The sequence below is a fragment of the Trachypithecus francoisi genome, unplaced genomic scaffold (genome assembly GCF_009764315.1).
Source record: "Trachypithecus francoisi isolate TF-2019V2 unplaced genomic scaffold, Tfra_2.0 Lachesis_group17, whole genome shotgun sequence".
In the NCBI taxonomy this organism is placed as follows: Eukaryota; Metazoa; Chordata; class Mammalia; order Primates; family Cercopithecidae; genus Trachypithecus; species Trachypithecus francoisi.
Genome location: NW_022681462.1, coordinates 64,605,470 through 64,619,143, shown reverse-complemented (window position 1 = coordinate 64,619,143; position 13,674 = coordinate 64,605,470). Strand labels below are relative to the sequence as shown.

Here is a 13,674-nt window from a genome sequence, read left to right as displayed (position 1 = left end):
GTAAGACAAGGCCTTACATTTCAAAGGCCCAGGTTCCCTCTCCCCATAAAACCAACACTGAGCCCAGTGGAGGGGACACCGGCGGCCCCACAGCTGGGCCTGGCCCCCTGCAGAGGGGTCACCGGGAATTCTGTGTTTCATCAAATATTGCTGGGCCATGGAGTTTTATTTGAAAATAATTTTAATTAGCCGGAAACTAGGAGTTTAATAAATGGAAAACAGAGAACTTTCCAAGGCCACAGCTGGGAAACACTTGGTTTTTTAAAAATTCCGCCTGGCGTCCCAAACCAGCTAAGCACCCTGACACGAGGGCTGGAGGAATCCACAAGAAAAACAAAGCTTATTTTTAGAGAAATATTTTAAACTTGGTTTCAGCGAGCTCAGGAGTTTTCTTGTCTGTCTCGAGTCCTTAATATCTTTCCTTCTATTTCAGAGCTGCCTCTTGCCCCAGAGGGCACAAGAGCTGCTATCTGACAGGAGCTATTTCTGCCCAGATGAAAATAAAAGGGCCCCTCCCCCTTCCCCCAGAGTGAATTCTTTCTAAAAATGTCCCTGCAGACAGCCAGCGGCACTGAGGCCTGTCCTTGGCAGGTGTGCACAGCTATGGAGGTGAGTCTGGGGTCCCTGCAAGGCGGGGGCCCATTGGCCACCCTCCCACCCAGCCCTGTCCAGCCTGCTGCCCTGCAGGAAGCGGATGCCAGCTTGGCGGTCATTTCCGGGTTTTGAAAGCAGTTTTTAAACTTGAAAGAGCCATGCTAAAAAGGTCTGCTTTTCCTCCGTAGGTGTTGGTAACACCCACACCCACATACAGACACACCCACATGCACACCGCAGCAGACACATCCAGACCCAAATACACAGTAACACCTACAGCTGCTCACCCCCCACAGAGCCACACACCTACCCACGCACAGCAGCAGCTACACACAGGCACACCCAAATCCACTCCCATAGATCACACACACACCCACCCCCAGACCCAGACATACCCCAAAGACCCACATACCTACCCACACAGCAACAGACATACTCAAACCCACACCAGCACTCACACACATCCACACACTTACACACAGACACACCCATGTACACCAGCACACACACCCCTGCATACACACCAACCCCCACATCACAACAGACACATCCACACACAGGCACACCCCAAAGACCCACATACCTACATAGCAACAGATACACCCAAACCCACACCAGCACTCACATAAATACACACACACACTTACACACAGGCACACCCACATCCAAACACAGCCATACCCACAGACCCTCCCCCCACATAACCTCCACATGCAGAAGCACACAGATCCACACACCAGTACTCCCCTAGGGCGACATCACACTTGCAGACCCCTGAACACCTGCACACGGAGCAACACCCACAAACCTCTGCACACCCATAGACAGAAAAGGACACAGAAACACGTACTAATACACTTCCCATGCAGGCGCACCCCTCAGACCTCCACACACGTGCACGGCATGCATGCGCCCGCGCGCGCACACACACACACTTTCAAGGTCTAGTAAAACCCATCAGGAGAGGTTGGGCCCTGGAGGTGCTGTGGCTTCCTGCTGCCCCGCTCCCTCCCGCCTCCTCCTTGCAGGGCTCGGCCTGTCCAACCGCCAGGCCCCGCCCCGCCCCGCCCCAGCCCCCGCTCTCCTCCTCCCTCCCTCAGCCCTGCCAGCAGCAGCACAGAACTGGAACTGCCCAGGACGGCCACAGAGTTGCACATCCTCCAGGAGTGTGGACAAGAAAAAATAAACACAATTAGAGTTCACGACAATGGGTCCCTGATGGAAGGTAAGCCCGGCTAGCCTCTAAGGGCTGTGCCGGCTCCCACGAACTTCCATGGCCGAGGACGGTGCCGAGACCCAACTTCCGGTCTCAAGAAAACTTGGTGAGAGTCACATCCGCCCTCACTTGTCACCACAAGCAAGATTGAAGGAGAGCGGGTGTCTGGGGACGCTTCCCTTCCGAGGCTCAATGCTCTCTAGCTGGCTTCCTCCCTGCACGTGGCCACCGTGGGGTTTTTCTGAGACCCCCCCCAGGCGAGTTTTAGCACCGAGCATTCTAGTGCCGGGCCAGGCTGGCGGCCAAGAGCTAGGCCTCCTTGTTTTTCCTGCGTCAGGCCCACCAGGCCTGGCTCTGTCATCCGGGGTCCTGAGCCACTGCAGGGCTCACAATCCTCCATCTATTCCCTGGGGCTGGTGCAGAGCTTTGGCCTTCTGAATAGTTTGTGTGTGTGTGTATTTTTTTCTTTTTCTTTTTACACACCCAGCAGTAGATTCAGACAGCATGAGGGGTGGAAAATGTGTACGTGCACACATCCTTTCTCTGAAATAGAATTAGAAGGTGGCACACACTAATTGAGCTGCTTAAAAAATACCTTAGTCTTCAGACATCCAGTGGAAATGCCACGATGAAGACATTCTAAACACCATCACATTCTGGGCTCCTTTTCACAACTGACTACGGAGAAATTTTCTCCCAGTTTCTAAGTGTAACTCAGAGTCACCAGTCCGGGATGGGAATTTTGGTTTGTCATTACTTGCAGTCTTCTGTTTCCTTAATTTACAAGAAAACTTTTTAAGGGTGATCAAGCAAGGGTAGAGGTTTTTTTTTTCTGTTAATTTCCAGGCCCTGCAGGAAAACAGTGACCTAAGTACCCTCCATTGATCTGCGGCAAGAGGAAATTTCTGAATGATCCCCCCTAGCTTTCCACGCTCCACTGGGTTTGCGATACAAAACTTCAGATCCTAACAGTTGGGCTTTTGAAACAAACCAGTTTTTAAAAATGAATGTGGCTTACCCCAACATTCCAGCTGATCAAAAGTACTTGTTTAGAAAAATAAGTTTAAGAATGAAGTGGAAACAAGGCCTTTGAAATGCAGCTTAACCTAAATAGCACCACATTTTAGACTTTTCCTCCCCACTGCACATTCTTTATGGTGCAGGGGCTGGGGAGCCTGCAGAGTCTTCGCCCCTCCTAAGTCCTCCTTGGCCTCGGGCTTCCCCTCCCCTGCTGCTGAGGCCATCAGTCAGGGGCTGGCATCTGGGAGAACCTTGAAACTGTTTCCCATCCCCTTTGGCAGCACGCAACAAGCACCAAAACGCTCCAGTTAACACCAGTGCAATCATCGTTAACGTGAAACAGCTGCCCCAGGCCTGGTGTATCCATCAGACTGCCCCCTCCCCTCCATGCTCAGCTGTGAGTCACCAGAGACCCTGACTAAGGCAGGGCCCCGGAGGGAGCGGGGATGCGAGGATTGTTGATGGAGCCCAGCTGTTGTATATGAGAAAGCAAACTATTGCTAAATCTTTTACCTACTTTGGAAAAAGTGTCTGAACTGTGTGTATGGGGGCAGCGGTGGAGGAGAAAAAACATGAATTGACTTATGAACCCGGTTTAAGTTCTTAAAATGATTGTTTTAAAGTTAGAAACAGCCAGTCACTACAGTAAGATTTTGTTCAACTGTTTGCGAAATCAGCAGGCAAATCAATGTCTTTTTTTCCCTTCCTTTTTCTAGAGACCTGGGTTGAATTTGCTTTCTGGTCACTTACAGTCCTCTAAAGCACAGACATGAAATCTTTTTGCATAAATAACTTGAATGTGTTCATTCCCAGAGGAAGTTGTTCACATAAGCAAACATCACTCAGATATAAGTTTAACTTGTTTTATCTTCCCCTCCACCCTGAACAAGGACATACCAGGCTTTCCAAAATCCAGGCACAACTCCAGTTCTCCGACCCAGAAAAAGCCTGGCCTCACTCTCCACCTCCAGCTCAGCACTCAGGCCTGGCAGGCCACCGGCTGCAGAAAGATCCTCCTCCCCTTCCCCACCCAAGCAGTTCTGTTTCCCAGCAAAAAATCAGACCCTCAGCTGCTACCGCAGCCACATGATCCACCCGGTGACTCACAGGCAGGCCACACCCCTTCAGGCCTCCTGGCCAGGCCCTGCCACCAGCCAGCCAGCCAGCCACCTCTGGGATGCATCTTATTACCAAAGGGAACAGCTAATGCCCTTGACAGTCCAAATAATTACTTTCTTTCAGTTAGAAGAACTTGCTTATAAAATATATACGGGCCGAGAGGACGCAGGCTCTTCTGAACTCTTGGCTCTGCCAGCTCCAAGTCCTTCCTGACCGTGCCAAGACCTGGGGAATGGCAGACATGGTTAGCTGGGAAGCTAGAAAGCTAGACATTCCTGTTTAAAAAGAAAGCTCTTACATGGTAATACCTTTTTTTTTCCCAAAAATTTTATTGGGGGAAAACTACAAAACATTTACAGTACAATGTTTACAGTCACAATTTGTAGTGAACTGATTCCCCAAAATATATTACAACTCAAGTTGACTTATCTTGTTACATTCAAAAACCTACTTCTGTCAAAGTAGTCCAGAGTACATATAGTGCTCCAACTGTACCTACGTACAAACTAAAGCTACCGCTCATTCATCTGCTGTCCAGGAAAGCTTAGGAAACATTCCTGCCTTTCTACACGGAAAAAAAAAAATAGTACAAGTTTTGGAATTTTCTGTAATTAAACAAGGCATATTCGTGTACTACATATTTCAGCACTAAGAGGCGGTCGCTTCACTTTATATAAAAAAAGTGGTAAAAATCTTTTCCTTTTGTGCAGTTGAACCCATCCTACATTCAGATTCTCTCAAGCACTAATAAAATACTTATTTGGTTGAGGAAGATTTAAGGCAAGTTCGGGCCCTTCCAAAGGCACTGTGAGACTCCCCCCCACTCCCCGTTATTGCTACATGTCTTAAGATACTCCAGTATGTCAACAGCAGAACTGGTGGAATAAGCAAACACTTTTTTGCTAGTTTATAAAGTTGGAATTAGAAAAGCATGCCACATTTCAACCTGATTGCAAAGTATGTGGTCATTTTTTTCTTTAAAGTTGGATGGGCTACAACCTTTATACATTCTAAGAAAACTCATAGGATGTTCCTCAAACTACTTCCACAGCATCAAGATAGATTTCTGTCAAGAAATCATGCAATCTTTCAAAATTTACGTAAACAAGGAAAGAAATTAATGAAATAAATATTACATACAATCTCTTAAATTAAGAATTTTGTACTCATTTACAATAAAATAACCAAGTGAAGTTACAAAAGGCATATATTACTGTGAAAAGAACATACTCCACATTTTGCCGATTAATAATGGCAATCATAATTTAACATAATAAAAGAATATATATCTATTGCTTTCCATCATACTTGATAAATACAGTATGAACAACATTTTCATTGTATACTTTTCACAAGATAATAAATAAGTTAAATAGTTTTTTCATATTGAGTTGTGGTGCAGTGGTGCGAATCAACTCAAAACAGCTAAAAATTCAGCAGTTATTCTCCAACAATTACAAAGTAAGCTCTGCCCAAGGCTTCCAGAGGGAGCAGAGAAAATGGTTCTAAACTAAACATCCACTAAGTGGTGGCGATGAAACCAGTAACCAGTATGGACCTTTGGAATGCAAGGGTTTGTTTTTCACCCCCAGACATACATAATTGTTAAAAAACAAAAAACACCTATGGGCTGAGGGCTATCAAGGCATATTCTTGGCAGAATATTGGATTCTAAAAAGCTTATAGGTTTAGCAAGGTGGTGGCTGGCTGGTATAACACCGGTCTGAGACAAACAGGAACTTCTTAAGGGTTCCCACATCTGGACTTAACTAATGCTGTTCAAGTGAAGAGATGGAATGGTGGTTGATAGCTGCTGGTGCTGGGTTGATTTTTCCTGAAGTCCCAAACTCATTGGAGTCCTAAAAAAGTTTAAGTGTTTTTTTTTTGTTCTATTCGTATCACAACTGCCCTGTTGTGAATATTTTGTTCAATAGAAAAAGTTCCTCGACTTTTTTGCTCAAAAAGAATGAAACTTCGTAATAAAAAAAAAAAACAAAAAACAAGAGGAAACCGAAAAAAGAGAGGTGGGGGCCCCTCCCGGCAGAGTTCGAGTCCAAGTGCTCGGTCGGGCTTGCAGTCTGCCAGGGACCCATGTCACCCCCCTACTCCCGGGCCCCCAGCAGGGGCGAGATGGCGAGGGGTGTCCTCCAACATCTCTGAACCGCCTTCCCTTCCTCCTCACTGGCGCCCTCTTGCCTCAGTCGTCGGAGATGGAGAGGCGGCTGAAGATTGGCAGGCGGCGGCCGGGGTCTAGGCTGGGGGACTCGGAGCCGCTGAGGCTTCCGGAGCTCAAGGAGCCGCTCAGGTAGCTGTCGCGGTCCGACAGCGAGTCCGGGGGGCTGGGGGGCGCGTCGAACACGGGCGAGTCGGACAGGCGGCGCGGCAGCTGGAAGCTGAAGGGCGGCGAGGGAGGCGCGGCGGCCCCGGCGGGGAGGGGTGCGCTGGGCGGTGCCGGGGGCTGCGCAGGGGGCGCCAGGCCTGCTGCTGCTGCTGCTGCTGCTGACTGCGGTAGTAGGCGGCGGCGGCCACGGCTGCAAAGTTGTGGGTCTGGATGGCGAGCGGCGTGATGAGGCTGCTGAGCTCCGGGCCGAAGGCGAAAGCGTTGTTGGCGCACGAGGCCGACGAGCAGGCCGCGCACGGGGCCCCAGGTGCCAGCAGGTCCTCGGCGCCCCCGCTGCCGTAGAGCAGAGCGGCCGCAGCCGCGGCCGCCGCGGAGGCGCAGCATGCCGGGGCCGAAGGCGTGGAGGCCGAGGAACAGGAGGAGGCGGAGGAGGAGCAGGACGAGGCCGAGGAACAGGAAGGCGGCGGCGGCGTGCGCGACGTGGGGCTGTCGAGCAGCAGCGGCGACTCGAGGGCGCCCGGGGGCTGATGGTGGCCCGACGGGAAGCCCGAGAAGCTGAGGCTGTGGTGCAGCTTGGGCCGCGGCTCCCGCGGGAAGCCCAGGTGCAGCGCGTCGCGCGTGCCAAAGGCACGCAGGTCCCCGGAGGCGCCCCCCGACGGCGCGGGCCGCCGCTCGTCCGCGTTGTGGATGAAGTGGCAGCGCGGCCCGTAGGGGCAGAAGCCGATGGTGTGGAAGGTGCGGCACAACTCGGTCTTGTACTTCGGGTGGCGAGTCAGGCTGCGCAGCTCGTGGAAGCCATGCGCGAACTGGCACTTCTCGCCGTACTTGCACGTGCCGCTCTCCTCGAAGGGCCGGCACAGCTCGGTCTTGTAGCGCGTGGAGTTGATCTGGGAGCCGCCGCCCCCCTTCTGCTGCTGCTGCAGGTGCAGGAGGTGCTGGCTGCGGTCGCCGTTCTCGCTGAACGAGCGGTCCCGGAATTTGTTCTCCTTGTTGAGCAGGGCTGTGCCGCCGCCCCCCGACGGCTCCTTAAGGGTGCCGTAGGAGGTCGGGCCGCCGGCCGCCGCGCTGCCGCCGTTAGCGGCGCCCGGAAACTTGGGCGAGCAGCTGCCGGGGCTGGGCGCGGGGTGGGCGAGTGCGTGCAGGTTGCTGGCCGAGTGCCGTCGGAGGAAGCCTGGCGCGAAGCCGGAGCTGGGGGCGGCGGCCACGGGCGTCCCCACAGCCTTCTTGTCCAGCATGTTGTTCAAGTTGAGGTTGGCCAGGGATTTCTCTGTCTGCCAAAGGAAGGGGAGCGGGGAAGGGATGAAAAACGGAAGGGGAAGACAGACTCGGGGCGAGCCACAGAGGAACTCCCAGCCTGATTCTTTTCCTCTTTTTCCCCCACTCTTGGCGGATCTCGACTCGGCCTCCACCCTCCACCCATACACACGCAAAAGCAGCAAGATCTTCCTGGAGGGAGCGGGAGAGGGGAGGACGCCCACCGCGGGCCGCGCTGAGTTTCGACACGTGATCCTTCGCCCCGGCCGCCGAGGTGGGCGGCGCGAATCCCGTCCGGGAAGCCCCGGGCAGCGTGGCCGCGGTCGGCAGTGGAGAAACTCAGCCGCGACACCAGCGCCCTCCCTGCCGCCCCCTCCTCCTCCAGGGCGCTCGCACACATTTTTGCAAACCCCGGGACTTTCCCGACCCGAAAGGCAGGGCGGAAGGGGCGTCCCCCAGGACCAGGGGACAGAGGCAAAGTCCAAGAACTGGAACGGCTGCTGCCGGCCCAGCCCGCTCCCCGGCGTACCTTGCACAAGAAGTCGACATCGTAGAACGCGGACAAAAGTGTGGTCGACATGTTTCTGGATCCCGCAGTGGCCGGAGCGGCAGGCCGGGAGGTCGGGAGGAGCCCTTGGGGTGGCGTGGCCGGGCTTGAGCCACGACGAATAACGGGCGAGGGGCGGGGAGGGGCCGAAAGTTTGCCGGGGGGCGAGAGGAGAGGGCGAGGGCAGCGGCGCGGGCCGGCGGGAGGGTCCGGCGGAGTGCGGCAGGGGGGAAGGAGAGAAGCGAGGAGCGCTCCTCCGCGCCCCGGGGTGCCCGGCCCGCCCCCCCGCGGAGCCGACGGCAGCTCGCGGACTGCTGGAACTCTGCAGCCCGCGAGCGCGCGCCCTATATAGAGCTGGGAGTGCGGCTGCGGCGGGGCGGGCGCGCCGGGGGAGGGGACAGAACTGGGCCCCCGCCGGAGTCTCCAGGCAACGCCGCCCGCCAGCTCGCGAACGTCAGGCGCCTTCTCGGCCTCCCATTGGCCGCCGCCAATTTTTTTCCTCCGGGGAAGGGGGCGGGAGGCCTCGGGGCGGGGCCAGCGACCCGGGCGGCCGGTGCGGCGTTCGGCCCCAGTGGGTGCCGCCGGGTGACGGCGGGAAGGCACGGCTTTCCTTCTCTGTGGCTGCGCGGTCGGAGAGCCCCGGTACATTTAGCGTGGCCGGGATTCTGCAGCCCTGGACGTGTCTTTCCCTGCCCTGTTCTCCGAGGCGGACCTGTGGAGCTTTTAGCTCCCACCTTTGGTTTTGTGCTGGGCGCGGGAATTGCAAAATGCCAGAATATCGCAACCATTCGCGCGGCCCGGCGGGTTTGCAAAGGGTGCTTCGGCCAGGAGGCGGGGGCTCCAGCCCGACTGCACGTGGAGTCGCGGTGGGGGTGGGGGTGGCCACGCGGGCGGCCGCCGCGGCAGTCTTGCCGGTGGAGCCCGGGCTCATTTCTCCGCCCCCTCCCCGCCCAGGCTCAGTAAACAGGGCTTGAGCGTCGGGGCCTGCCGGGCAGGGCTGAGTGTCTGAGGACAAGGCGCTGGCTTTGCTAATCACATCACAAGACCTTGAGCCAGGGCCAAAGGCGCGGAGTGGCGCGGGACGTCCCGGGCGGGGGAGCTGACTCCGAGGACAGGAGGAAAGGCCGGGAGAGCCGTGCGGGCTTGAAGGCGACTTAGCGCCACCCTTTCCGTCTGCTGGTCGGCCCGGCCTCCCCCAGCCCTCGGGCTGGGGGCGCAGCTGCCCGTCGAGGCTCCCCGCCCGGCACAGCCTGGGCCTGTTGCGTCCTCCCAGCCTCTTCCCTCCCCGGCCGTGGGGGCACCTCGCCCAGCCTTAGCTCCGTGAGGGCTGCAGGATCCGGCTGAGACCAACCCGCGGCCCAGGTGGGGCTGCACAGAAGCTGATGGTGGGCGCGCCCCCCTCTGTTTTCCCTCTCCCGCCAGCCCCACACCCCAACAGCTTGCGCTGGAAAATGCGCTTTGCCAGCGGGCGCCCCGCCTTCGTCCGGGTACGGAGCAGACACCCCCACCTAGCGCCCAGTGAGGCTAAAGCCGCTGACAGCCCCACTAGGAACGATCTGGAGTCCGGTCTAGGGCACTTCTCCCTCCGCGCTCATACAGGTTGCCAAAAAGCTTGGACCTGAAGCTGGAAGGTCCAGGACCTGCTGGGGAAAGAACTAGGCCTGCCACTCAGGGATTCGAGTCCCTGGAGTGTAGCCTGCATTTCCCACTACTGTACTCCCCTCACAGCCCAGGGAGCCAGAGTCCAGGGTAAGGATCAGGAATGCTGGGCTGGAGTTCAGGCCCTGCCCCGTAGAAATCATGTGGTCTTAGGCAAATCACATCATCTCTTTGGTACTTGGGTTTCCTTGTAAAACGAAGATAATATTCCTGCTTTATTCATCTCTCACCTTTGTCAAGGTGCAAATGATATCTGTGAAGGCGTTTAAAAGACAAGAACTAAACCATCTTTATGTATTAAACCAAATTGACAAAGCATAAGGGTGGAGAAAGCCAGGCTTCTCAACTATGGCCAGATGGACAGAGAGCCATAGACTCATGAGTGCAGAGCTGTGGGGGTACCCAAGTCCTGGACCCTAGGACTCAGAGCCAAGAGTAGGTGACCTCAGAGGGACCAGTTTCACTTTTAGCACCTACCCTACACTGACCCCTTGATATACCTGGGCAACTGTAGTCTGGTTTGTTCTTTGGTGAGATGACCCCAAACATCTCATCAAACAGTGTGAAACAGCCACTTCCCTAGGCACTTCTATTAGGTTAGTAACAAGATTTCAGATACAGAACCAATGGAAACATCTGTTTGAATCAACAGATCTGGGGTGAGTCCCAGTCAACAGCTGTGAGAACACCCACTTTGCAGATTAGGATTCTGGAGATAACATGTGGACATATTATGGGACATGCTGTGTACAGAGTACCTGCTAGTATAAAATGTATCATGTAGCTGCTTTTATTCCATTTTAAATGGAGGAAAAAAGAAGTGCTGGCCATTTCCATTGAGCTGGGCTTTGTTGGGCCAGTTTCATAATTATTTTTCTGTGGTTATCACCACATTTATGTTACCAAGTCCCTCACGTCTCACCAGCTAGGTCTTAGAACAAAAAGTGTTAGGTTGGCAACTTTCCCTCAGGTGTGGGCTACACAGATGCCTAACTAGGTAATTAATTCAGGATCACAGAAACCACATTTGGGGCCGAGTGGTTGGAAAACCACCCAGGGAATTTCCTGTTCTCTTTAGGACAAAACTTTGGACACTGAGTTAACTTCTTTCCTGCCTCTTACAAAGCCCCTTTCCTATACTTCCAGTATGGCTGCTTTTTTGTTCTTAAATTCCTTTCTTTCAGTGATGGGGTCTTGCTGTGTTACTCAGGCTGGAGTGCAGTGGCCTTTCACAGGCATGAACTCCTGGGCGATCCTCCCACCTCAGCCTCCTGAGTAGCTGGGATACAAGTGTGCACCACCATGCCTGGCTTTGAGCTGCATTTTTAGTGTTAAATGTATCTCAAAGAGAGATGAATTACATTTGAAATATGAGCTTTTCTGCAGTAGAAAATGATTGTAAACTCACTCTCCTCTAACCCGCCCCTTCAGACTCTGAAACATCAATGAAATTAAGTGATTATTCACCTGAGTATTTAGGTTTTTTTTTTTTTTTACAGACCTTAAAATCTGGAGCAACTTTATATACTATGATTGAAATGGTTTTTTCAGATCAGTAGGATGAAAAATGGATGCGGATGAGGCTACGACCCATCCAAAGCTATGATTCTCAAGATAACTGTTAGTGGGTAACACTTACTCTGAAATTATAAATAAAAATGGTGAGCCAATGAAAAACTGGACCAGCAGCAAAACGTATGCAAGAACGCCACCTGCTGGGTATGTGAGGAAGAGGGCTAGGCTGGGCTTGAAAAGGCAGAAAATCATTAAGGTTTCTAGATTAAAATCACTGCAAAGGGTGTGTGTGTGTCAGAGTCTCGCTCTGTCGCCCAGGCTGGAGTGTGTGTGTGTGACGGAGTCTCACTCTGTCGCCCAGGCTGAAGTGCAGTATGTGTGTGTGTGTGTGACGGCGTCTCGCTCTGTTGCGCAGGCTGGAGTGCAGTGACGTGATCTCGGTTCACTGCAACCTCCATCTCCTGGGTTCAAGCGTTTCTCCTGCCTCAGCCTTCTGAGTGGCTGGGATTACAGGTGCGCACCACCACTCCTGGCTAATTTTTGTATTTTTGGTAGAGATGGGGTTTCACTATGTTGGTCAGGCTGGTCTTGAACTCCTGACCTCATGATCTGCCTGCCTCAGCCTCACAAAGCACTGGGATTACAAGCGTGAGCCACCGCGCCCGGCTGATAAATGTGTTTAATGGCATCTTTTTTTTTTTTTTTTTTTTGAGACGGAGTCTCGCTCTGTCGCCCAGGCTAGAGTGCTGTGGCCGGATCTCAGCTCACTGCAAGCTCCGCCTCCCGGGTTCACGCCATTCTCCTGCCTCAGCCTCCGGAGTAGCTGGGACTACAGGCGCCCGCCACCTCGCCCGGCTAATTTTTTATATTTTTTTAGTAGAGACGGGGTTTCACCGTGTTAGCCAGGATGGTCTCGATCTCCTGACCTCGTGATCCGCCCGTCTCGGCCTCCCAAAGTGCTGGGATTACAGGCTTGAGCCACCGCGCCCGGCCAATGGCATCTTTTAAGTGAGAATCTTGTTACTGCCACCAAGCAAGTGATAGGTAAACAATGTAGGCATAGAATAAGTCATTTTCTCTGCCTCTCCTTTCCCCAGGTTCCTCCTCACAGCTAAGAGCATGGATATACTTTCACTGGGTGGCAAAATCAGGTTTCCTAGCATTAGCATACTTTTTTGGGGGTAGGGGGAGTGCTCAATGGCTCTTTGAATAATTAAGATGGAATGTGTAGGTCACTGCAGGAATTACACATGCAGACAATAAAAATAAATTATTTGTGCAAGGTTGATCCTGAATTCTCCTAGGATCCAACATTTGGAACATATTTCTGCTTTGCTAAAATGGAACAAAATTTATAAATCTGACCAAATGGGCTGTTTGCCAACTCATCCAGCCCCTACATAAAGCCAGAAAAGGGGAGGGGGGAGGGATCATGTGTGTGTGCTAAAATCCAACTCTGTGTAGTCCCTTCACAGAGAATGTAGGGAGGCTATGGCAGGGCATTAGAGGCCCTGGGGGATGAAAAAGGCTCATTCAGGCCTGCAGGTGGCCTGCACCTGGGGACAGAGTAAATCTGCAACGGAGTCGCCTCACTTCCTACAGTAGCAGCAATAAAGTAGGCTGCCCTGAATGAGTGAACTGAAGAAAAGTTTCTCTGTGAGAAGTGACAGACGACTAGACTCACAAAACTAGGGGAGGCATGAATGGGATAACATTTTTGAATTTATGTTCAACATGTTTCCTGCAGATTTGTGAGGAAAAATCCACACATAGCCCCATTCCAATCCCCCAAATTTTCTTCAACATGCTGCTTCTGTTCTTGGAAGAGTGAATTGCCTCGCTTCTGCAGAAGAGTCCCAAACATTGAGAACTAGGGTGTCTTCCCCTTCCTTTCCTTCCAAAAAGGCCAGCAGCTTCAAGTAAGCCAAAGTCCTTTCCTCCTGAATGCGTAGTCTTGTGAACTCCACTGTCTTCACAAATTCTGCAGCTGGTGGAAGCTCTCTGAAGAGCTGAGACAGGAGGCGGCACTGCTCTGACACCATCCTTTGAAGGTGACAGAGCATCTCAGGGCTTGGAAGACGCCAGCCAGACTTGGAGAGGAGACAGAAGAGGTGCTTGCAGAGGTATTTCACAAAGATCAGGGTCTCGGCCCAAAAGTTGACTTCTGCTTTTTCAAACAGGTAGTCTTCTTCCACCTAAATCAGATGAAAAAGCCAAAAGTCAGTCTTACAGGGAATGGTGACAAGCCCCAGTCCAGATCGAGCAGTACCCTGCCAGGTACAAGAAGGGTGTCATGTCCCCTCCCCCACCGGACAGAGGGCGCACTCTCGCCTGTCAACACCTATGTACACACACCACTTGCAGCCTTGAAGGTCACCTTCTATTTTTACTCACTGTATTTCTCCAGCA

General features: G+C 53.1%; 3 protein-coding genes and 1 long non-coding RNA gene across 11 annotated transcripts in view; 2 read left to right on the top strand and 2 right to left on the bottom strand.

Annotated features, from left to right (window-relative positions):
• The first annotated feature begins 1,678 nt into the window (after nt 1-1,678).
• LOC117062400 lies at nt 1,679-5,562 on the top strand. Its single transcript, XR_004428352.1, has 2 exons — nt 1,679-1,916; nt 2,657-5,562. It is a non-coding gene; the product is annotated as an uncharacterized LOC117062400 (long non-coding RNA).
• Nucleotides 4,257-8,463, bottom strand: ZFP36L2 (ZFP36 ring finger protein like 2). Its single transcript, XM_033175873.1, is given in 3 exon segments — nt 4,257-6,428; nt 6,431-7,561; nt 8,074-8,463. Coding segments are annotated over 3 exon segments (1,464 nt in total). The 5' UTR covers nt 8,125-8,463; the 3' UTR covers nt 4,257-6,146.
• On the top strand, nt 8,123-11,210 carry LOC117062853. The gene is made up of 2 exons (XM_033176739.1): nt 8,123-8,156; nt 8,204-11,210. The coding sequence occupies exons 1-2, from the start codon at nt 8,123-8,125 to the stop codon at nt 9,052-9,054; spliced, it is 885 nt and encodes a 294-aa protein (XP_033032630.1). The 3' UTR covers nt 9,055-11,210.
• A 1,759-nt stretch (nt 11,211-12,969) lies between these two features.
• The window catches only part of THADA (THADA armadillo repeat containing), a 366,170-nt gene continuing 365,465 nt past the window's right edge, over nt 12,970-13,674 (bottom strand). For all 8 annotated transcript variants that reach the window (XM_033175863.1, XM_033175871.1, XM_033175868.1 and 5 more), the window contains one exon: nt 12,970-13,460. In XM_033175863.1, coding sequence (XP_033031754.1) covers nt 13,065-13,460 — 396 coding nt within the window. In that variant the 3' untranslated portion in view covers nt 12,970-13,064. The remainder of the gene's footprint in view (nt 13,461-13,674) is intronic.